A 25285-nucleotide genomic window follows, 5' to 3' on the forward strand; every position below is an offset into this window, starting at 1 on the left:
TAGGTTGATGACCCAAGATGGCTGCTCCACGTGGTCCCTGGGACCGAGGATGATGGCCCAGCTCTTATCTGGGGCTTGGAAGTCTTGGGTAGATGGCAGGATTAGGAGATGACTCAAGTTTTAGGACTTATGACTGGAAGTGGCACTTCTGCTCATGTTTCATTGCACAAGGCAGGTTTCACTGCCCGGCCTGGTAGCGGTGGGGTCGTGGTGTGCGGAATCCTCCGACAGGGGTGGGTGGCAAGTGTTTGGATCCTCGATACAGTACAGCACAACGATCTGGTCATTTCCCCCAGCAAGGCTTAGCTGCCAGGGAACAGAGGGGACCTGCTGAGGGGTGAATCCAGGGAAAGAGTGGCCTGGAGGTGAAAGAGCAGGGTCTGAGGATCCAGTGGCAGCGAACAAAGGTAGTTTTTTTTTAATTTTGGAGGAGTATTTAATAGGTTCACATGGTTTAAAATTCAAGAGATGCGAAAGGACATAAAAAGAGACAGATCTCTCTTCTGCCCCATCTTCTGATGCTCATTTCCTTTATGCAGATGCAACTGATGTTGTTAGTTTCTCAGAGATATTCTTACTGCATTTACAGAGAAGTGTGTGTGTGTGTATCTCCTCTTTTTAAAACACAAATAGGTGGCATCTATACATGCTTTAATGTACCTTGTCTTTTTTCCCACTTAATGTATCATTTTTCAGTTGCATAGATTGCACATAATTTATTTTACCAGTTCCCAGTTGATAGGCATTTAGGTTGTTTCCAGTTTTGTATTATTACAGTGATGCAGTGAATCAGTTTGCATATAATTTTGCACATATATAGGTAATACTTACAGAATAAATACAGTAGTTATGGAGTTGCTGGATGAGAGGGCTTATACATTTGAATTTAAATGCTTTTAAGGAACTGTGTTTTCTTACAAGCACTGTGTTTTTTTTCTTTAAATTTTTTATTGTTATGTTAATCACCATACATTACATCATTAGTTTTTGATGTAGTGTTCCATGATTCATTGTTTGTGCATAACACCCAGTGCTCTACAGAGAACGTGCCCTCTTTAATACCCATCACCAGCCTAACCCATCCCCCCATCCCCCTCCCCTCTAGAACCCTCAGTTTGTTTTTCAGAGTCCATCGTCTCTCGTGGTTCATCTCCCCCTCCGATTTCCTCCCCTTCATTCTTCCCCTCCTGCTATCTTCTTCTTTTTTTTTTTTCTTAACATATATTGCATTATTTGTTTCAGAGGTACAGATCTGTGATTCAACAGTCTTGCACAATTCACAGCACTCACCATAGCACATAACCTCCCCAATGTCTATCACCCAACCACCCCATCCCTCCTACCCCACCCCCACTCCAGCAACCCTCAGTTTGTTTCCTGAGATTAAGAATTCCTCATGTCAGTGAGGTCATATGATACATGTCTTTCTCTGATTGACTTAGTTCGCTCAGCATCACACCCTCCAGTTCCATCCACGTCGTTGCAAATGGCAAGATCTCATTTCTTTTGATGGCTGCATAATATTCCATTGTGTATATATACCACTTCTTTATCCATTCATCTGTCGATGGACATCTTGGCTCTTTCCACAGTTTGGCTATTGTGGACATACAAGCACTGCGTTTTTTGAATACATTCACGTGGTGCAAAATTAAAAAAGCACAAGAGAATAAATGGTGAAGAGTGAATCTCCTAAGCTTTGCTGGTGAAATTGATGAATAGGTCATTGTGATAGCTGATTATATCATTGGTCCGAATACCTGCCACCCCTTGTGTGGAAAGATCATCCCTCTTTCCTCACCACGCATTTCTTCTCTGAGACCATCACAACTTCCTGTGATGCTAATTTGAGTTACGGCCTAGGAAAATTGGACAGGCTGAGGAGCTGAAGGTCACCGCAAGAATGTGGAGCAGCTTTTTCTCAACGCACCATCTTGCTGGATTTATATAACGTCTTTCCTTGGAAAAGTACCGCATGCTGAAGCACCAAACACCAGTTTTGAAATTTCACAAACTATTTGTGGAACCTAGCTGATATTTTTTTCCAGAGCTCTGTCAAAACAATGGACTATGGAAACAAGCTCTTTGCTACAATTTTTATTCATGTTGTTTTTGATGGAGTGCTTCCTTATCCCACTCCTTAATGAGAAGACCAGATTTGGTGACCCTTAAAAAGAGTGAAGATGGAATTCAGCGTGACATCCACTGCCTTTTGATAGCAACACTATTCCTGCTTTTGCAGCATCTTTAAATTTCCGTCTGTCAGCAGTCATAAGCATGCAGGAGTCTGAATCACAGGTGTATCGAGGAGACTGGCTTCATGGGCAGGTTGTTTATTATTATGGAAATTTTTTTTCTTTCACTTACCACTGTTACTAAGAGATTGACTACAAGTATGTGCATTTTATTTTGGATGGTAGAATTGTGTCCTGGTTATGTGGCAGGGCTGTGGTTTGCCGAGCTTAAATCCCAGCTCTTAGTTTTTATCCAGGACCTCAGACAAGTTCTGTGATCTCTTTGCTTATCTCTAAATTGTTGATGATGCTGTTACCTCCTTATAGATGTATTGTGAGGATTAAATGGGCTTATGCATGCAAGGTGCTCTGCACAGTTTATGGCACTTAGCAATGTAGTCCGTGAATGTTAGCTATTATTTCTTACAGTTCTGTTTTTGCCTTTGTGTTGATTGGTGTGGTTGGTAGTGTTTTCTGTTGCATATTTAATCGGGAGAGAGAAACTTTACAGTTTTTATGGCAAAAACCTACATTATCTAAAACATGTCTCTTACAGTTGTTTTTTTAAACTATTATTTCTAGCTAATTTTGGACTAACAGAACAGTTTCAAAAATAACACAGAATTCCCTTAAACCTCTCCCACCACTTCCCCTGCTGCAGTAATCAAAAGCAGGCGTCTCCATTGGCACAGTGCAGCCACTGGGCTACAGATCTTCCACATCTCTTCAGTGTTCTCACTGGTGTCCTTTTCTAGTTCCAAGATCCAGGACCTCACGTTGCATTGAGTTGTTATGTCTCCCTAGTCTTCTCTAGGCTGGGGGAGTTTCCTCAGTCTGTCCTCCTCATCCTTCAGGACCTTGACATTTTTGAAGAATGCTGGGCATTTATGTGATAGAACACCTCTCAATTTAGATTTGTGTGATGTTTTCTCATGGTTAGAATGAGCTGGTGCATTTTCGGAAAGAATACCACAGAAATGGTGTGTTCTCCTCAGTGCATTGTATCACAGGGTTTGAGATGCTGATGTCTGATCACTGGCGAGGTTAACCTTGGTCCAGGTGCCAGGCTTTGCCCCTAAAGTTACTGTCTTGCCCTTTGTTGGTAGTTGGTAAATATCTAAGGGGGAGATATTTTCAGACTCCAGATACTGCCCTTCCCTTCAAGCTTTTGCCTCCTAATTTTAGCATCCCTTAGTGGATCTTGTCTGCAGCACTTACTCAGGGGTTTGCTTGATGCTTTTCTCTTTCCCTTTTTCCTTCATTAAATGGAATCTTCTCTAAGGAAGAACTGTCCTTTTTCCCTCATTTATTTATCCATTCAATTATTTATGTACATCAGTGTGGATTCATGGGTATATATTTGGTTCTGTGGCTTAAAATCCAATACTGTCTTTTTTAGTTTGTTACTTTGATCATTAGGAGCTCCTTTAGTTAGGCCCTATGTCCTTTCCTAAAGCCTCCATCTTTTTTTTTTTTTTTTAATTTCCTTACTTTCTAGTACTACAGGACATTTCAGGCTTGTCTTCTATTTTCCCTGACTAGCCCTGGGGTCAAACACTTCTCCAAGGAGCTCTGGTTCCTTTATTGGAGAATAGTGTTTAGAAATCAAGAATTGGGTGCTACGGTGCTCATTGCTACTGAGGTGTCATTGGTATAAGTCTCAGTGGGCAGGTTTAGGAAATATATGTGTGACTACTAATCCCCACACGTAAAAACATCTGTATCAGTCTGTGTATGTATTAAAAACCATGAATTTATGCTGATACTTCTGATTGTAATCCAACACCATAGGGCTCATTTTAGCCTTTCCTTATTTGTAAATTTCTCCTATAGTGGGAAACTCAGTCCTCATTATTTACAATACGTTAACTTATTTGTTGGATTCTAATATAAACATAAAATAGTTTTAGAATTACTAACCCATACCCCCATTTGGTTATTTACCGCCATTTACTGACTAGATCATGGTTCTCTCTCATTGGCTTTTACAGCATCCAGTCCAGACCTTGTTTTCCAATTACTTAGGTTATGTCTTCCCCATCCCCTTTGATGTGATCCTGTAATTCATTTGTACTACAGAAAGGGCCATTTGTTAGTGTTTGTATTTCCTCCTGGTTTCCCTTCATGTACATCTTGGTTGATTTTGTTTATGTTTTGGGCACTTGAAGAGCATGTGAAACATGACTGGCTCTGAATCAGAGCTCCCCAGAAACATCTACTCGGAGCATTGTCATTCCCTCTTCATCCCCTGCTGCCCTGTTTCCATTTCTTCTCCTTTCCTCCTGATCCTCCGTAGACAACCGTTCTCTTTAGTTTCTTCCCTTCTTTCTTTTGAACAAGTGAGCAGATACATGTAGTAGCATTTTTAATTTTTTTCTACTGTAAAATATATATTCATTGTGAAGCAATTTAGACATTATAAAAATATATAACTGATAACAGCTGTTATCCACTTTGGATTTTAAAAATGTATACAATCAAGTGAATACATAACATGAATATATATAGCAAATAAATACCTAAGTAAATCAGATAAATACGTACTGTCAAATTTTGTGTGTACTGATATAATGGTATATATACACATGTACAAAATCTAGTTATTTTTATTTAATCTGAAATGTTTTGTATGGTTGATATTTACATTGAGATGTCTCTGTGTGTACTTTAAAATTCTTTGTCCTGTAGATTTAGCACTGTTCTGTGTGGCCCATGGATAGTAGTTTATTCCTTCAGGCAGCTCTGGTACTTGGAAGTTTCTAAGACTGGGGAGTCAGAATGTTGAACTGGGGCCTTGGTTCTTCTGATTATCAGCTCTGGTGTGAATGTAAGCAAGTTACTTAACATTGCCAAGCCTCAGATCCCTCATTTGCAAAATAATTTCCAAAACATCTGCTGGGATAAGAACCATCTGTTACTAACTTTCTCAGTGATTTTAACACAATACAGGGTTATCTTGGGAGAAATTGTTTCTGGAGAAGTGGTGTCAGATGCATACTTCGGTGTGGTTTTATTTACAGTACCTTGCAGAAGCGGGCTGGGCTGCCGAAGGAAGAGTGGTGGGAGTGACCCAGCCTCGAAGAGTGGCTGCTGTTACAGTAAGTTTCTTGTCCGTGTTGTACAAACTCCATCTGTGTCTTCTGTTTCAGTGACTTTTTTTTTCTTGTTTCCTTAAAGCCCCAAATGAATATGGTGTGGCTCCTTGAGTGTTTAGTTCTTCAGTTGAAAAAGAGCTATGACCTGCTTATTTTTGTAAAATTGATACCTGTACATTACAAATTTTTTTTTAAAGATTTATTTATTTATTTATTTGACAGAGAGAGAGACAGTGAGAGAGGGAACACAAGCAGGGGGAGTGGGAGAGGGAGAAGCAGGCTTCCCGTGGAGCAGGGAGCCCGATGTGGGGCTCGATCCCAGGACCCTGGGATCATGACCTGAGCTGAAGGCAGACGCTTAACGACTGAGCCACCCAGGTGCCCCACAAATTTTTAAGTAGTAATAAAGTACAGCGGAAGTCAGAACAAACAAAAAATAATTAAAATAAATAAAAATGTCACCACCCAGTGAAAACCTTATGAACATTTGTGAACATCATTACAAGCTTTGCTCTTATGTTCACATGAAGATGAATGGTGCCTTGAATGCATAGAAGTAATTCTACAAAAATGGGACGCCAGCTATACATTTGCTTTTGTTGAATTTCACAAAAGGGGAAACTGAAGTGAAATAGGAGTAGTTACTGAACTTTGGAGAAATACTTGTTCACCATGTGAGAATGTATGGAGGCTTGAAAACTAAGAAACAAGATTATAGAAAGCTTTAACATTACTTGTTTTTGAAACTGTTGCAGGTAGTTTCCTGTTAAAAAAGAGCAAAGGCCCACTTACTCTTTCTGCATTTTCTCCCTCTGTTATAGATGCAGTGCTATGACTTTCATTTCAAGGGTTTATTTTTTTTTAATTTTTATTTAATTATTCATGAGAGACAGAGAGAGAGAGAGAGGCAGAGGAAGAAGCAGGCTCCCAAGGAGCAGGGAGCCTGATGCGGGACTCGATCCCAGGACCCCGGGATCATGACCTGAGCTGAAGGCAGACGCTTAACCATCTGAGCCACCCAGGCGCCCCATTTCAAGGGTTTAAATACATGTTCTTTTCTGTAATCATAACTTCCACAGCTGATTAACTTTAATTCTAGTTTAAATAGATCCAGTGTTCATCACTGATTCTCTACCATGGTTTTGCTAACCTTTCAAGGCTCATTTTGCCTTATTTCTAGATTGACTGAATTGTATATGCCTGAGAATGTTTGGCTGTGGTCTTTGTTATGAAACTCTTGCTTGCCCTCTCTTTCCCTGGGAACTGTGCAGGCGTTGCTCACTGCCCTTTGACATGGAGAATCACTGTGCAGAAGTCTGAGTTCCAGTGGGCTCTCTTCCCACTTCCTTCCTGGCTCACTTCCTGCTTGGATGCTTGTAAGCTTGTTTTTGTGCCAGGATGTATCTCGATGCTGATTGTTCCATCTCATTTTTTCTTAAATATGGAAGAACTTTGAGTCTTCAGGTTCAGATCTCAGGTTTTCTTCTGTTCTATCTTGGCATGTATATTCTTTTTTCTAAGGCCATCAATTAAGTGTGTGTTAGATCTCCTTTGTCTGTTTTTAGTATTTATCACCATCTCTGGTATCACCTGTCCTTTTCCAGTTTCTTTTGTAAGATGTCTCCAAGCCTGTCCACAATGTTCGTGATTGTTTTTAGTCAAATGTATTCTATTTTGGTTCCTTTATATCTCTACCTGGGTCTCATAATCACTTCTTTGAATGTTTTTTTTTCTTTAAAGGAGAAGTGAATATCTAGAATGGGAGGAGATAATTACAATACATTACAGTTTGAAAAGCTGATAATATTACAAACATTTAAAAAATACAGAAAAATAACGTAACATTTTTATTAACTGTCTGACACATGGCTTTTTTTTTTTTTTTTGAGAGAGTGTGTGAACGGGGCTGGGGGAGACAGAGAACTTTAAACATGCTCCATGCTCAGTGCAGAGCCCAGTGCAGGGCTTGATCTCACGACCCTGAAATCATGACCTGAGCCTAAACCAAGAGTCAGATGTTTAACCTACTGAGTCACCCAGACGCACCCCCTGCCTGACACATTTCTGTAAATCTTTTTTTCCTGCAGTTGTTGGCTATATTCCCATGGGTCACCTCTTCACATGAGAATGATTTTCTATTCTTTTCTTACGGAGGGAGTAGAGTAATATTTTAGTGTTTCCCTAGCATAGTTGATTCAGATTTGCTTTTTATTATTGCCACTGTGGAAAAGTTTCTCTAACTTTATAACTGGTTGGTTGTAGCATTGTATAAATATGGGGATTGTTTTCAAATTTGAGAAAAGTCTCTCAGGTGTCCATCATATCCAAGCTGTGAGATTTGGGGAATCTCCACAGACTGGCTTATGACCTGTCCATTTCAGACCTTATTTCTCCTTGACTCTCCTTTGACTTTGTCTTTCTGCCTTAAGCTGTTTTTAGCTCAGGCTTATGGTTTCTTTGAAACTGGATTCCTTTAGCTGAATTCTACTTGTTTCTTTGGACAATACTTTTTAAAGTTTCTTTTTCAACTGCTTTTTTGCTTCTGTTCCTGTCTTTCTTTCCTTCTTGGTCAGCTTTACTGCAGTGGGCTGGCTTTAGGACTTTGATAATAATTACTTGTCTTTGAGTTGGACCGCTGATGGCTGCAGAGTTGTGAGGTTGTGCTGGTCTGGTTGGTGCATGGCCTCCCACCAAATCTCTTATCCTCCTCTGCTGGGGCACTCCTTAGTGATTGCAGAGGTCTGTAATAGCGCATGATAAAAATCGGTGGGTTCTCTGATTTAGGACTTGGTACTTGCTTCCTGCCTGCTGCCTCTCCTTCAGTTCTCTCTCCCCCGTGATTGTTTGCTAGCACAGTGGGTCTCTATGGAAACATGTCCTGTGTCTTCTGGGCCTGAACACACGGCTGCTTCTTGTCTTCCTAAAGTAAGCATTGTCCGCCCTGCCTGTTAGGGTGGTGACGTGAAGAGAGCCGGTAATGTGCTGGGGCTGTGAGGAGGCCGGAGCCTCTCTCCTAGAGTCACACCTCACAGTATTTGGCAGCTGTGCTTCCTAGTTTGTTTGGGCTTATAGCTGTTTTCTTCTTTCGTCGAAGATGGAGGGTTTGGTTGACAATATTTTTTATTTCTTTTGTTGTTCTAAATTAGCTCTTAGAGAAGATGGGGGGTGCCTGTATTTTGTCATCTTACCTGGATAAGAAATTAATTCTGTTGCCTTGAGCTACTTCTGCGCAGGACGCAGTTTTCATTATTGTGTTACCCTTCTGCCAGGAGTTCACCGCCTCATTGTCTTCAAGGTAGAAATCACTGATAGGCGTTTTCTGAGTCTTGTGAGTGTAAGTAAATGTAGAGATAACAGTTGGGAAACTACACTGCAGTGTTTACACTCGACCTTTTATGTCACTGAAAGATAAGTCAGTTACTTAGAAATTAGAGCAATTTTTCCTGTTTGTAGTTGGGAGTCTTAGCTCTTAATCATTTTGCATTTAGCTCCAAATGTGTAGCTGTGGATAATTCCATGAAACTCCATGCCTTCTCTTGAAAGAGCAAAGAGTGTATAAATTAACGGTGGAGTATTAATAGAGCTGTCAAGTTTAAAATGCTACATCTAAAAGAGCACTTTGTGTGCCAACTAAACTCTGAAAACAGTCTCAGAGCCTAAGAACAGATGGCATGAGCCATTGCTTGATCTCCGTGAGAGGCACTTACTAACGAGCTTGTTCACTCGGCTCATAGGGTCTGAGTTTGTCTTCCAGACCAGGCCCTGCCTTGACCTGTGACTCAGGACAAGCTCTAAATCTGTCTTATTTCAGTTTCTTTCTCTGTAAAAACGAGGGTATCTTGCCCACCTCATGGGCTGCGTGCATATTTAGTGAGATACAATTTGTGAAAACTTGGAACCTAGAACCTGCAGGTGGTAAGTGCTCAGTGAGTGAATTTCTTTTTCTCTTGACCTCCCTTTCTCTGTATTTATTTGCCTCAAATAGATAGTATTTATCCAGTCCAATTGATGAAGTTATGGGAGTAAAACTTAAATAGTAGAGGTAAAAATCTGTTAGAAAGCTGATAGAATAAGAGTATGACCTTGCACATGTCCAGTGGTGTGATCATACATGAAAGAATAAAATAAAAGAGTTTTAAGATAAAATATATTTTATAGCATGTGTATACAAACAGTGAAATAAGAAGAATAAATATTTGGCTTTTACCTTTTAGACCCATAAAATGATTATATTTTTATGGGGAGGGTTGGTCCATTTATACTCATTGTTACAAGCCTGTTTCCCATTAGCTCCTCATAGATCTACGTACACATTTTCTATCTGTACCATTTTCTGAGATTTATAGTATAATGATCTGTAGAGTTGAAATTGAAACAATAACAAAATTTTTGCGGTGAAATCCTGGTTGGCAAGAAATAGAAACTGCAGAGGTAGAGCAATAATGTAGGATGGATTTCTGATTTCATAAGGTGATTTCCAAGACTGCATGGTGTGGAATGATTGATTTGGTTTTGGCCTGCCAGCTCTGTAATTCCAAGTCATTAGGCAGAGCCCCTTCTAATCCTCGTCTGCTCTTGGGTTTCTTAAACTCCGATGGCCAGATAATGCCTGGAGAGCTGAGTGCAGGAACGCTCTGGGCTTCTGACCTTGGGGCTTTGCACCCAATGGCAGTAGCGAAAAGTACCTCAGGACACTGCCTGTGCCAACCCACATTCCAGACTCAGGACTCAGAGAGTCCGTGGAGAGGTGGCCTCACCTGTGGCCCCGGGCGGGGGGCAGGGGGGAACGGGACGGGACACTGACTGCCTGCCTCACGTGGGGGGCCGGGGGCGCTATGCCGGGTCCCAGAAGCCTCTCATACGGTTTTCCTTTAGTTTTTTTCAGTCAGGCAGTTGATATAATGAATGTTCAACTCTTCAGTTTCTTTTTATTGCCCTTCCACTTTGATTTATTCATCATTTCAAACATTTTCTATTAATAAATTGATAACCTTTGAATAGCCTTTTAGGGGTAGTAGGAGATCTTGCTGTTGGGTTTTGTTTTCTCTTTCCTATGTTCCCCTTCTATTTGTCATATACTGGTAAGTGAAAAATGTATCTATAGTTTATGGTCTGCATAATATATTATGTATTTTGTTTTCTGCTTTTACTTTATTATGTTAACTTGGATGCTTCATTTACCTTCTCATCCGCTTTTCTGCCCCTTTTCATTGCTTTCATTTTTTAACCTGCATTCTTTATTTCCCCTTTTAATGCTTTTGGTAGCTGGGGCACTGTTGCAAATTGTTTAGGTTATCTGGCTCAGGAAACGTCATTTTTTTTGCCTCCAAAGAGAAGATGACCTTGGCCCAGTGTTGAATTTGATCATTCCTATTCTCCTGCCTTTATTGTCCAGTGGAAGGTACTTTATTTCAAGGCACAGAGACATGAAAATTTTTCCCCATTTGGTATGCTAAAAAGCTTTACTGTGGTGAATCTTGTCATTTCTTCCACTTTTTGCTTCAGCTGCCAGGAAATGCCGAGCTGAATTTGTGGTTCGACTGAGATAATTTTGGCATATCTGTGTTTTAAAATTTTCTCATTGGCTTTGATCTTTTGAATTTTATCTGCCATTTCTTTGGTCCTGATCTGTAACATCTTTATGTGATTCCTTTTGTGTTGCTTATTGTTATACAATACTTAATTATAAGTTAAGTTGCCCTAAGTCTCTTGTAAATGGAGAAGTGAGACACAAAGTGAATAAATCATGCTTTTTCTCTAATGACCTGCCCCTTTTCTTCTCATTCTCCACTGTGTTCACATACTTACTTAAAAAAATACTAGGTTTTCCGTTGTATGTACTCTGTGCAGTAATTTCTGTGTCTCTATTTTCAGCATGATCTTTCTTCCCAAAGGTTGCAGGGAGAGTAGCCGAGGAAAGGGGTGCAGTGCTGGGCCACGAGGTGGGCTACTGCATCCGCTTTGACGACTGCACTGACCCACTGGCCACGAGAATCAAGGTGAAGTGCTCACACTGCTTTTTCTACTGTGAACCAGGAAGAAGATTATTGGGGGGGGGGGCGCGGTTAAAAACATGCAGCATCACTGCTCACCGAGACCCTGATACCAGAGCAGAAAGTGTATGCAATCACCCTGTCCTCAGGGAGTTTAGTCTGTGGGGAGGTGTGGAGCTCTCTCAGAGGGTCCTTGAATCATGGCCCAGAAGGGACCTCGGAAGGAAGGTTGAGCCCTTGGTTCTACAGATGAAGAGCTTGAGGGCCTGGGAGGCTGAATGACTTGCCTGAGATATGTGCCCATTGATGGTAGAATCAGGACTTGAGGCTGTCCTGTCTTATATGTGTTTTTTGTTTTTCCACCAATCCACCTAGCTGTCAAAATATAGAGACTTGCCTGTAGAAGACTGAAAAACAGGGACAAAGCCGTATAAATTGATAAAGCATCGAATTCACAAATACTATTTTCACGAGTTAGAACTTTTTCACATTTATGTGACGATGGATTTTACTTGCATGTTCTTTGACCTAGTTGCTACTCTTGAACTCGTGTCTGCAGTTATCGGTGTTCCGTCAGCGGAGCGCCTGCTCTGTAGTGCAGGGCTGGAGTCGTGCGGGTCGCATGGTTCTGCAGAACAATGGAATGTTCTCAGTTTTCTCTCAGTTTCACAGAGGAAAGTTGAAAATAATTAGATGAACCAGACAAGGTAGTGATTTATAAGAACAGGGATCTTATTTTCTCTATTTTTGTATTTTGTTACCTTTGAGATTGATTTTGCTGGGTAAAGAGAGTATTCTTCCGTACCATCAAATATATTTAAAGTAGGTAATTTTTAGTGGGTTACATAACCAAATGGTTGTTTTTGACTCTTTCATGAAAAGCTTCTGTATTCCATTTGGTCATCATTTTAGGCGCTCTGCTCTTAACTGGTGCCTGTCATTGGTGGCAGGTCCTCCTCACTGCTGTGTGTATGTGTCGCGACTGGTACCATGCCCAAGAAAAATGTGATGGAAACGTATCCTGTTCCTAAAAACAAAACAAAAAGTGAAAGCACTAAACTACAGCATGCAGGGGAGATGGTTAGCCTTGTTCAAGTACTGAGTAATTTTGGGCGGCAGTAATAATATGTTACTGCATGTTTCTGAAGCATTTTATAAACATACATTAATCCTCAATAATAACTGATACTCTTTTTTTTAAGATTTATTTATTTTAGAGAAAGAGAGAGAGGGAGAGCGACAGAGGGAGAGGGATCGAGAGAGAGAATCTTAAGCAGGCTCCATGCCCAGCACAGGGCCTGATACGGGGCTCGATCCCACGACCCAGAAATCATGACCTGAGCAGAAATCAAGAGTTGGCCACTTACCCAACTGCGCCACCCAGGTGCCTCCCGATAGCCATGAACACTGTGTACCAGGTCCTGTGCTGAACACTTTACCTGTACTCTCTCTTAAGTCCCACAGTAACCCTCTGAGGTAGATACTTTGTTGTTTCCATTTTACAAATGAGGACTAAGGCTCAGAGAGGGTAGGTAACTTGCCCAAGGTTCATACAGCAAGTAAAGGCCGAATGAGGATCTGGGCTCCCAGCCCACTGACACCACGGCCTCTGTTCTTAACCACAGCCTTATCCAGCCTCTCTAAGATAATAGCAGTTGAAGCTGAGGTTAGTATCCTCAAGAGCTGCAGGTCTGCAGTCTTTGGGACATTCTAAGAACAGTGATCTCAGACTCGTGGCCTTCCTTTGTGCGGACAAGGTTTGTCTTCACTGCCTGTTCGTCCACAGTACCAGTAGTGCAGGCCCAGAGGAAATGGGGCTGAGCCAGTGTTCAGATAGTAAATGCAGGTGGAATTCTGCTGGAAGATTAGCAGGCCCCAGCTGAGGACCCTGTGATTGAAGTCTTGTTTGTGATCAGTTGCATTGCTTGATTGCTAAAGCATTGGGCTGTTTCCTCATGGTCCTTTGTGGGAATTATCTTGTACACACACTGGCAAAGAGTTGTGTGCATTTGGTTACATTTGAACTTTTTGAAAAAATCATTAATGTACAGTGTAAATGAATTATTTCTAAAACTTTGTGTTTTTGTTTTTTAGTTCCTGACTGATGGAATGTTGGTCAGGGAAATGATGGTTGATCCATTGTTAACAAAATATAGGTAATTGTGCTTTTCCTACAATAACTTCCCTGAAGTTTCAGAAAACACCCAAGTAGTTGTGTTAATAGCTGGGACTTCATGACTGCCTTCAGCTGCCCCAGAGCTTTCTCTTTACCTGGGCTGTTGCGACCTTTGATGCCTTCTCAGAATTTACTGACAGTAAAAAATGGGCACATTAAAATCCCTGTCATTATTTGAATAATCTATTGACTTGTCATACTTCTCATGCCTCTGTTATGTCCCAGGATTGATGGTGACTGCAGATCATAGCACAGAACTGGGCAGTGTTTTGTGTCAAGTGATAGCAGAGTCCAGATAGTTGGTTACACTGTCTTACTCTTTGTGTGTCTTTGTCCATTACTCATGGCATTAACACTGTCCTACACAGGCTCTGTGGTGTTCTAGGGAAGGACGTTAAATTTGAGTCCTGGGTACATACACGCAGCAGCTGTGATCACGTGTCTCTGTGCTGTTTTCTGCAGCTTAACAGTCTTCAGTGGGTGGGGCCTTGTTCCGATTTTTATGTGCTCTGTGGGGTTATGTGTTATATTGTAATTTAAAATCAGGTGTTAGCTCCCATTAGAATCTACTATGGGTTATAAAACTCTTTAAAGATAGCAATAAATGTACTGTTTTCTTCACCAAGACGTGTTGATGTCACCATTTTTATTAGCTTAATAGTTCCTTCCTTGTCAACGGGGAGTAACGTAGCTCAGCTTTTGATACAAGGTGATTGCATGGGGACCGGACACACAGAAGTCCCTTTGATGATCTGGATGGGATTATGTGGGTGGTTTGTCTGACGCTCACCAAGGTCTTCCCTTTGCTTCTTAGTGCCATCATGCTGGATGAAGCCCACGAGAGGACCTTGTACACAGACATTGCCATTGGCTTGCTGAAAAAGGTGTGACTTTGCCGCCAGACTTTTGTTTTTGTGTTTTCATTTTGTTTTATTGCTCAATTAGGAAAGTAATTGTAGCAATTTAGAAAATCCAATCAAATAGGAAGGAAAAAAATTTAAATGATCCATAATTCTACCCATTCAGAGAAAAATCACTGGTGGAATGTTGATATGTTTCTTTTTTTGTGCGTGTCTGTGTGTGTGCGTGCATCTGTTTTGGCATGATAGGGATTGGACTGTATGTACCAATTTGTACCTTGCATGTTTCTCTTAATATTACATCGAAATCATTTTTCTGTGTCATTGAAGATTCCTTGAAGACATTGTATTTAATAATGTCTATACAATCATATGTCCCTACCATAAAGTATTTGACTCTTCCCTTACTGTTAGGCATTTATATGGCTTCCAGATTTGAAGTATTTGAAATAATATTGTAATGAGCACCTTTATAATGAAATCTGTTGCATTTCTGTTTTATTTTTTATTCAGACATACTGCAGAGTAAGAGAAGGGTTTAATGACCCCTCTGTGCCCATCATCTGGATTCAACTATTACAACTAATGGGCAATCTTATTTCAGCCTTATCTCTCCTCCCTTCCTGTATTCTCTGATTGTTTTCTTTGAGCATATTCCCAATCACAGGAGTCTAGAAAGAGGGAGTAGACCAAAGTGATTAAAAGCATGGACTCTGGGTCAGATTGCCTGGGTTCAGATTCTGACTGCTGAGTTTACTCATCTCTAAAATGGGGATAATAGAAGTCTCTACACCTGTGCTAGTATACTTTCCTCTGTGGCAGCTACTAGCCACCTGTGGCAGTCAGTTAATTAAAATAGAATAAAATTAAAAATATAGTTCCTCTGTCACATTGGCCAAATTTCAAGAGCTCTGTCACCACACATGGCTAATGGCTAGTGCATTGGACAGAACCTCTCCATCCTTGGAGAGAGCTCTCTTGGACAGAGCTGTTCTAGATCATCATTTATTGTGAAACTTAAATAAGATCACATAAAATTCTTCAGATGGTACCTGGCACAGGGTCACAAATAGACTGAAGTCCCACCTGTGTACAAATTAGAGCAAGATGCTCGCATTTGGAGGCTGTCCACAGCTAGGTGTGGGGAGATGTTCTGGGCTTCAGATGCCCCTAGCCCCCTCAGCCGGGCATCTCTGCACGGCTGTGTGCAGAGACCTGGGAATAGCACATCACTTAGTACATGTTAGTTACTATTGTTCATGTTGTTTTCATGATATTCTTTGGCCAAAGATTTATACTTTTGATATTGATTAGGGCTTATTCTCTGGGAAGCAGTGTAATAAGAGGCTTATTTCACTGAATCTTTGCCAGACCTGAGTATTAGCCTTAAATAAATCCTGGCCAGTGCGATAGACGAAAAAGTAATGTTGTGTTATCACATATTTTTGCTATACTTTATATGATCATTCCTTCTCTGCCTGTTGATCATTCCTTTCTTTGAATAACTGTTAAGATCTTTCGTCCGTATTTCTGTCTCAGTGTTATCCTTTATTGTTTGTTTGCTTTTAAGGTACTTTTTCATACTTCAACTGTGTATACATAGGTTCTGACTATCCAGAAATCCAAGTATCAGGAAGAAATGGTTTTACTTTTGGTAAATTCAAATTCAGTTCCTAAAGCTCCTTTAAACTTTCAATAAACATTTTTTTAAATGTTTTTATTTTAGAAAATTTTACTCTTTATACAATTAGAAAGAATAGTATAATGAACCACCTTTTACCTATGACTTTAATAGTTTTCAACTTGTGGTCAGTCTTGTTTCATCTATAAGCTCCCCCCTTGACTCCCCAAAAATGCACACACTGATTTATTCTGAAGTAAATTGCAGGTACCAAAATATATCATCTGTATGTATCGCATTGTTTCATTGTTTCCTAATGCCTTCTTTTTTAGATTCAGAGAAAGCGAGGGGATCTTCGATTGATTGTAGCTTCAGCTACTCTGGATGCAGAGGTAGGAGCATTTCCTGCCTCACCCTGCTGTTCCCGTAAGCACTGGAATTGTTGGACATGTCCTTGGGAAGTTACCTTTAGCGAGAGGTTATCTTTGACAGAATGGCCTACCTTCCTTATGGGGCCATCTGATGTCCTAGATTCCATATGAGCTTGTGGGTGGAAATTAACCTGTAATTAATCGAGTTCATAATTACCTCCTTGTCCTGTTTCTCTACATACTGTGTTTCTCCCCACATAGGCAGTTTCCTTTTATTACTTTTTTCAGTATGAGGTTATATTTCTTTTTTTTTTTAAAGATTTATTTATTTATTTGAGAAAGCGAGAATTGAGAGAGAGAGAGAGAGTTCATGAGAGGGGGGAGGGTTAGAGGGAGAAGCAGGCTCCTCGCTGTGCAGGGAGCCCGATGTGGCACTCGATCCCAGGACTCCAGGATCATGACCTGAGCTGAAGGCAGTCGCTTAACCAACTGAGCCACCCAGGCGCCCCATGACGTTATATTTCTGAAATTTATTTATGACTGTAGCATTTAGGTTTAGATGTTTATGTGTGCAGTTGAAGTTTTCCTTGTACATATAATAATTTACATTATAATTTTTATGACTCAGTTTATACTATTTTTCTCTCTTACCAATTAATATTTTAGTTCAAAACAGCAGTTCAACTCAAATAATTTTGACCGCTTGTAATATATAAATATACGTATGTAAATATGTAACTATAAATATATGAATATATATACACAAGCTCAGCGTGGTACTGGCCACAGGTGATTCATAACCTCCCTGACTTCTTGGGAAGCAGACACATAAATAGATGTTTAGAGATCAGTATGTCAAGGTGCTGAGACAGCCAGAGAGGGGGCTGCTTAAGTCTAGCTGGGTGGAGAATGTCCAGGAGCTTTCACAGAGGTGAGACATCCCATTTGGTTTCAAAAGATGCACAGAAGTTTGCCTGATGGGCAGGGGTGGGGAAGGGTGTCCTAAACATGCATGGAAACTCAAGGTCATGAAACGGTGTGTCCGAGGGGCTGGGAGGCAAGTGGAGGTGGGAGTCTTACTTTGCCTGTAGGGCCCTGTGGGGGACAGTCTCTGCCCCCCAGTCACCTCTCTTGTCACCTCTCTGACTTCATCTCTGTCCAGTCTCTCCCATGCTCCTTAACACTCCAGCCTCACCTTGCTGTTCCTCAGAAGAAGCCAGGTGTGCTTCTACTCTGGGGGGACCCTCTCTCTAGACCATTCTTACCCACACATTCTCATGGTTCTTCGCTCCCTTCAGTTCAGTCTTGACCATGTATTATCCTCTCAGAGAGGCCTTTCCTGATTACCCTGAGGGAAACAGTGCGCTGCTGCTCTCCATTGTCTTACTCTGCTTAGTTTGTCTGTTTAGCACTTATTTCTACCTAGCCTAACGTGCATAGCCAAGTGTTTGCGTATTGTGTGTCTTCTATTAGTAAAATATAAGCTCCATGGAAATTGGGACTTTGAATGTCTTACTCATTATTTTATCCTTTCACCTAAAACAGTGTCTGGCACAGAGTAGATGCTTTAGGTTCAGTGATTTTTGATAGAATGGGAAGCAATGGGGGATTAAAATGGAGACGTTGGTAGGCATCAGGTGATGGAAGGCATTACAGGCCAAGTGAAGGAGGAAGGATCTACGCTACACCTGTTTGGGAGTCCTGGGATGTGTGTGAGGGGTGGCAGTGACTTGATGATGTTCGAGTTCTAGAAAGATCACCTTGGGTGTTGTGTAGAAGAGGCAAGAGTAGTTGTGGAGATACCAGTCAGCAGGCCAGTTCTGTCAGCCAGCTGAGATATGAAAAGGGCCTGGCTCCTGGCTCCTGGACTCCCTGTGGCTTCAGGGATGTAGAGCAACTGAGGGAAAAAACTCAGCATGGCTAAGAGGGGTGTCTGGGTGCATAGCCTGGCTGGTTTCTTGGACCTTCTCACAGGCTGTAGGAGCTTGTTGTCTTCAGTCTGCACATGATAGCCTGTGGGTCAAAGCTCTTTGTTGCCCTCTTGAATTACTTCTCAGCCCCCCTAAGCCAGGGCACCCACCGGAACGCCGGTTTGGGGGCTACACCCAGCTTCACCTCTCGCCATTGCCTCCATGCCCACGTGGCACAGAACGTCTTCCTCTGTTTTACTTTGTACCTTCATTACCCCCCCTCTCTCTTTTAAAAACGAACAGTTTTTACTGTGTTTTGAAAATTACTATGTCTGAGTCTTGTCTTAGAATCGTTAATATTTATTGCTTCCAATATCCTTTTGTTGTCTTTTGGTACGGCACAGAAATTTTAAAAAAGAGCTCCTTTCCAATCTGCCTACAATAGTTGGTCTAGGTAGGCTTTCTGGAAGTAGTTTTTTCAAGTGGGAAAGTGGAGTGTAGGAAACTTGGCCTGGCCTGGGGTGTGCTCTGACGCAGGGCACGCTGGGCCTTCGGCAGCCATCACCTGGGCCTTCGGTGGCTGGGGCCTTCACTCCTTCACCCACCCTTGCCCAATGTGTGTGTCTGGGCCAGGACCTGGCGGGTGGAGTCCTTCCTCTGTGACTGAGGGCATGCAGGGCATGGGAGTCCTCACGTGAGAGTAGGAGGGTGAGGAGGGAAAGCAGTGGGCTGAGGGGAGGGAGGGGGGAGAGTGGAGATGGCAGGGTGTGGCTTTGGGCAGCATTGGACCTGGAGGCCCAGGCCTGCCAGACCCCCTCCCTGGTGCCCCAGCTGCTAGGTCTGTGGGTGACAGACTAATTCCAAGCCCTGCTGGCTGGAGGGATAGATGTCCTCTACTCTGGTTTTGCTCAGGGCCCAGGGTGACCCAGCCTGGTGGTGTCCTACCAGTGACAGCAGCTGGGAGGCAGAGGCGGAGTTTGATCAGGCTGATCACATCGTTGCCTTGATTGGGTTAGCTGCTTTGTTAATGTAAGCCTAACTCGCGAGCGGTTATAGAGCATGACCAGGTAGAATTACGAAGTATTAATATTTTTCTTAAGATTTTATTGATTTATTTGACAGAGCACGCACAAGCAGGGGGAGCATCGGGCAGAGGCAGAGGGAGCAGCAGGGCAGGGAGCCCGATGCGTGGGGCTTGATCCCAGGCTCCTGGGATCATGACCTGAGCCGACAGCAGACGCTTAACTGACTGAGCCACCCAGGTGCCCCTAATTATGAAGTATTAATTGACCATTGTATCACAAGCTGTTGTTTTTCTTTTATTTGTTTCCATCCACATGGCAGGAAATAGGGTTGCTGACAACTCCTACTACAGTTTTTTTGTCATTGGTCCAGCTTCTGGGAGAGAGACTAATTTCTCTTTCCAGATTCGTAGAGAAGGAACTGGGGGTCACCTGGGTCAGGTACCCACTCGGAACCAATCTGCATGGACCAAGGGCTGTTGGCTCAGGGTGGGCGTGTTGTGTAGACATGACTGCTGGGAGCCCACTTCTTGGGTCAGGTGTGAGCAGCCACCAGGGAAGGAAGACGGCCCAGTAGATGTGCACATCATTTACATTCTGTTTCATAGACTGTCCTCTTGCTTTTTGTCGTTTTATGTTCCTCACTGTGTGTCTGTGTCTGTGTGAGCCCACCTGTTTAAAACCTGACTCACGCTCTCCTTTTTCCTGTGAAATGAACTCATCTTCAGCTCACTCTTGCCTTTCCTTTACTGTCCCACAAGGCATATGCTGTTGATATCAGATTTATTTGCTCTCTAGCCTGTAATTTTCTGTGTGTGCATATTTTATATTTCCAGGTAAAGATAAAAGATAAATATCTTTTTTTTTTTTAAGATTTTTTATTTATCTGACAGAGAAAGACACAGCGAGAGAGGGAACACAAGCAGGGGGAGTGGGGGAGGGAGAGAATCAGGCTTCCCTCTGAGCAGGGAGCCCGACGTGGGGCTCGATCCCAGGACCCTGGGATCGTGACCTGAGCCGAAGGCAGACGCTTAACGTCTGAGCCACCCAGGCGCCCCAAAAGATAAATATCTTAAGGATAGAGATCTCATGCTTTCTCGGTAAATGCTGAATTTTATTTCTTGAAAGAGTAACTTCTGGTCTGCTCTGTTCACCACATCGTCGGGAACGAGGTGTCCTCCCTGTTCTGCCTGCCTTCTTGGTAACATTCAGCTCCATTCACCAAGTCGTTCTGAAAATCTTCCTCTGTCTGCAGCTTCGGGATACCTGCCGTCTCCCCTCTTTCCCGCCTCCCTGAGGCATCCCCCTCAGACTCCTCTGCTGGCTGCTCTTCTTCCTCAAGGCTGCCCACCTCCATGGCCCCTGGTTCAGCCGACGCTTTGTGCTGTGGTCGTCCTGACCATGTTCCTGTGCTCCAGAAACTCACAGACCTGTGAGTCCTGCTGCCCTGTGACTCTTGGCTTCTCTGTGGCAGTCCCTCTCTCATCGTGGTCATTCAAGACTTCCTTTGCTTTAGAAAGTGTTCTCCGTGACTAAGAAGTAACCGCCTCCTCCCCAGCGTGCACGTGCGTGCGCTCGCACTCACTGATTGCCAGGCCCCGTCGCTCATACCTCTGGCACACTTTGCTTTTGTGTTGGCCTTCATTCTCTCCTCTGAGCTATTCCAGTACCTTCCTGAATTAGCTTGCTCCAATCTCTTATTGCCCCTGCCCTCCTCTGAAACGGCCACCCGAGCCAGGCGTCTGCAGTACACGTCTGATGACGTCATGCCCCTGCTCACTGCCTGTCTTTCCCATCCAAAGAAGTGCCCATGAAGCATGACATCTGGGCCCCTTCACAGTGATAATACGATCACTCACTGAGTACACATTCTAGGCCAGACCGGTGCCGACGGCAGTTGCCCCAAGGGTAGATGGTAGTTTGTCCTTTTGTAGATGAGAGGACTAACTCAGAACAGGGCTGGCCTGCCCTAGACCTTGGGCTCTCTCCTTTGTCGGTGGCCCCTTCATGTCTCAGTCTGCACTCTGCTGTCATCTTGGGAAGGGTTGTCCCTTTTCCTTCCAGGCAGTAATAGTCTTCCTCATCCATTCAGGCTTCACCCAGGGGTACTCCTGCCTCCATGAAGCCTTCCCTGAAAGCTGCTCAGCGTTGACCTTTCATTCTCGCTGAGTAACTTGTGACTTTTTTCTGGTTATGTGGTCATTCTGCCTCGGTTTGTGTTATGATTGGTTCTTGGTGTGCCCATCCCCCCGGATTATTCACTCTTTTGGGGTGTGGGGGAGCTGTCTCTTCTCGCTTGTTTGTGTGTCACTTTAGCCTGCCTCTGCTGTGCACACCACGGGACACGGGAGGGCTGAAGTCACTTGAACCGAATTGAGCCAAAAGGGAAGTGAAGAATGGTGCCAGGAGGTCCTTCGTAGCACAACATGGTTTTTATGTTGGCATGAAGCACTTTTACATCTGTGCTTACTCTTCTCAGATACAACTTTGAGGTCAGTGTATGGCATCCCATTATTCTGTAGTTCAGTCCAGTCAGCTCTTGTAGAAGTGCTCCTCCACGTCCATTCACTGCATTCGATGTAGCCCTCAGTGCACCCCGGGCTCCCGGTGTCCAGGAGCAGGCATCGGCACGGTTAGTAAAGATACACGGTGAAGTAAAGGAGACAGGACTGTGGTCACATAGCCAGACCTCCTATGATAACAGAAAGCGATGCCCAACCAGGCCTCAGGGGGACGGTGGAATATCACTGGGGGGACTCCAATAACGTACTCCCCCCAACAGGATTTCCATGTCGCTCCACCACCGACACAGCAGCTTCCCCTCTGGCACTCACTCCCCTGCACAGAAGCTTCTCTGTGTATCTGGGGTCAGGCTCCCCGTGAGGGGATCTTCAGTGGAATCTCCCTGTCCCGTCTTTGGCCGGAGCTCTCATGCCAGGCCTCCCCATAGACTGCCAGTCTGGCGGTCAAGTGCCATCGAAGAAGGCGGAGTCACCTGTACTGGAGGGGCTGCCAGGAGCTACTTCTCTCCTCAGGGTACTGTGGTGGTGCCGGGCAAGTGCATAATGGGTGACCTGCCCAGACAGGGTGGTATGCTAACTGCCACAGGGCATGGGGAGATGGAGAAGACACTGTCCCTGCCTGCGGTCTGGGGAGGTTGTGGTAAACCTATATGTATCTGTAACTGCAACACTAGGACCATACCTAGTCTTCCTAGAAATACAAGTTTTCTCTATAAATTGATAACCTTGTGTGATCAGATACATGTTTTTCTGATTAAAATTACAGTTCAACCTGATTTAATCTGTATTTAATTTGAATCACCTTTAATAAGATACAGGGGATAAAAATAAGAGAAGTAATACTGTAGCTACATGTTGACCCAGATGCATTGGTGAATAATACAGTTTTGAATTCTAATCTGTATTTTATCAAACCTTAGTAAAGAGTCTGGCATTGAAATGTGATTGCTCAAAATTGCAATAATAAAAAAAATAGGATTTTTAGAGCAGGCCACAGTCAGGAGGGCCCCCACCAGGACACCCAGCCCCTCAGAAACCAGACACTGAGCCACTGACCCCAGCAAACAACCGCAGACAGGGCCGAGCTGAAGAGCTGCCTTCACGTAGGCAGAGGTCAGTGTCCCTAGGCTCAGGATTCTGACCTTTCGAGCTGTGGGGAACTCTGATCCAGCCCCCAATTTGCCCTAGAGCCTCCATTTAGGGTTGGAGTGGGGCTGGTGCCCCAAGGCAGCCTGGAGACCTCTCAGCCGGAGGGCGAGCGGGGAGCCGGGGTGGAGAGCAACTCCGAGGGGGCCTCCCCTGAGCCCTGCGCTGCCGCACCTGCGGCTGTGAAGCCGGACAAGGGGAAGCTGGAGCAAAACCCCGAGGAGTCCCAAGACATCAAAGCTCTGCAGAAAGACCTGGAACAATTTGCCAAGCTCCTTAAGCAGAAGAGGATCACCCTGGGATATACTCAGGCCGATGTGGGGCTCACCCTGGGGGTTCTCTTTGGTGTTCAGCCAAACGACCATCTGCCGTTTTGAGGCTCTGCAGCTCAGTTTCAAGAACATGTGTAAGCTGCGGCCCCTGCTGCAGAAGTGGGTGGAGGAAGCCGACAACAACGAAAATCTACAGGAGATATGCAAAGCAGAGACCCTCGTGCAGGCCCGAAAGAGAAAGCGAACGAGTATCGAGAACCGTGTGAGGGGCAACCTGGAGAACATGTTCCTGCAGTGCCCGAAGCCCACCCTGCAGCAGATCAGCCACATTGCCCAGCAGCTCGGCCTTGAGAAGGACGTGGTCCGAGTGTGGTTCTGCAATCGTCGGCAGAAGGGCAAATGATCAAGCAGTGACTATTCACAACGAGAGGATTTTGAGGCTGCTGGGGCCCCTTTCTCAGGGGCACCAGTGTCCTTTCCTCTGGCACCAGGGCCCCATTTTGGTACCCCAGGCTATGGGGGCCCTCACTTCACCACGCTGTACTCCTCAGTCCCTTTCCCTGAGGGTGAAGGCTTTCCCTCTGTGTCTGTCACCACTCTGGGCTCTCCCATGCATTCAAACTGAGATGCCGGCCCTTCCCAGGAGTGGGGGCCCGAGGAAGGGGGAGAGCGAGGGAAAGAGAACCTGGGGTTTGTACCAGGGCTTTGGGATTAAGTTCTTCATTCACTAGGAGAGGATTTGGGAACACAAAGGGTGTGGGGGCAGGGAGTTTGGGGGGACTGATTGGAGGGAAGGTGAAGTTCAAGGATGCTCTCGTTTTTAATCCCCACATCACTTTCTTAAATAAAGAAGCCTGGAACACAGTAGGTAGATAAAAAAAAAAAAAAAATAGGATTTTTAGTAGTTATTTTGTAATCCATAGTCTGTGTTATATATATATATATATATATATGCAGTCTCTACTACCCACCCCTGCTCTGCCAGTTTTATATTATTTTCTTTCAGTGAGTTACTGTGAAACTTTTTTTTTTTGCGAGAAATGAAGTACTCTTTTTTTTTTTTAATAGAAATTTCGGGATTTCTTTAATCAGAATGAAACCAATGACCCAACGAGGGATACTTGTGTGATCCTTACAGTAGAAGGGCGAACATTTCCAGTGGATATCTTTTATCTACAAAGGTTAGATGATAACTTGCATTTTGTGTGTGTGCGTGCGTGTGTGTATTCACCTGAATGGTCAGGGAACTTCCACCTATTTTATTTAGGTTTTCATTTTTTCAGATTCCAACCAGAAGCTAAATACAGTTGGGAGCCAGTAAGCACTAAGTTTTCCTCCAGAGGAGTAGGATCATTCAGCTTTATTCCATAAAAGTATGCGACCCTTAAGGATACTTACATTTTTAATGATGGTGATTAGCAAATTGGGCCTGAGTTATGGAATGAGAAGCCACTGTATCTGCTTGCCAGCCCCGAGGGCAATGTATCAGGCCGCTGAGAGAAGCATGCTTTGTGTCTCCTGTCATTGATAGGATGTTCTGGAACCCTGCTCAGTATCACTGCTGAATGCAATTGAAACTCTTGACACTGATGTGTAAATTTCTATGAGTCTGTGGTCAGTAGCTCAGTTGGAAAGAGCGAAGTGGTAACAAGATTACAGGGAGGAAGCTTGATAGTCTTCAGAACTGGGGTTTACAAGACTGCCTGTCTCTGAGGGCAGCAGTGATGATTTGAATCATTTGGTTCTTAGCTCTCTACATCTTAGCAAGAAGGCCTGGTTGACATGGTTGGGAGGAGCCCCCTTAGATAGGAAGAGACCATCCTAATTACCTAGTCACTGGACAAAGACCAGGAGCCTGGTACAGTGGCTGATAAATCCGGAGAGTTGTGGGTTTGACTTGTGAGTTTTTCTTGCTGGATAGCATATCCATTAGCTCTGAACAGCCTACTCAGACATGTTGCTAGTGGTCAGGAGGGAAAGTGGAAAGTGTGGGATTTGGCATTGGGACCGCAGCGCCTGATTTTCATTGACCAGGTGTCTTTGCGTGCTAAAGATAGCACATT

The 25285-nt window shown here is 43.6% G+C and overlaps 1 protein-coding gene and 1 pseudogene across 11 annotated transcripts in view; both read left to right on the forward strand.

Moving 5' to 3' along the window:
- DHX35 (DEAH-box helicase 35) overlaps positions 1-25285 on the forward strand; it is a 117805-nt gene that overhangs the window by 11406 nt on the left and 81114 nt on the right. For 9 of the 11 annotated variants that reach the window (XR_003524666.1, XR_003524668.1, XR_003524667.1 and 6 more), the window contains exons 4-9: positions 5255-5332; positions 11224-11328; positions 13417-13478; positions 14313-14382; positions 16312-16371; positions 24291-24403. Coding sequence is in view for 7 of the 11 variants with exons in the window: in XM_027622281.2 (XP_027478082.1) it covers positions 5255-5332; positions 11224-11328; positions 13417-13478; positions 14313-14382; positions 16312-16371; positions 24291-24403 (488 nt within the window). In the remaining 4 variants the exon portion in view is untranslated. Of the gene's footprint in view, positions 1-5254; positions 5333-11203; positions 11329-13416; positions 13479-14312; positions 14383-16311; positions 16372-24290; positions 24404-25285 lie in introns of all 11 variants that reach the window. The other 2 variants (XM_027622282.1, XM_027622278.1) reach the window with 2 other exon arrangements.
- On the forward strand, positions 22348-23861 carry LOC118357253 (annotated as a pseudogene).

Source organism: Zalophus californianus, chromosome 8 (assembly GCF_009762305.2).
Source record: "Zalophus californianus isolate mZalCal1 chromosome 8, mZalCal1.pri.v2, whole genome shotgun sequence".
In the NCBI taxonomy this organism is placed as follows: Eukaryota; Metazoa; Chordata; class Mammalia; order Carnivora; family Otariidae; genus Zalophus; species Zalophus californianus.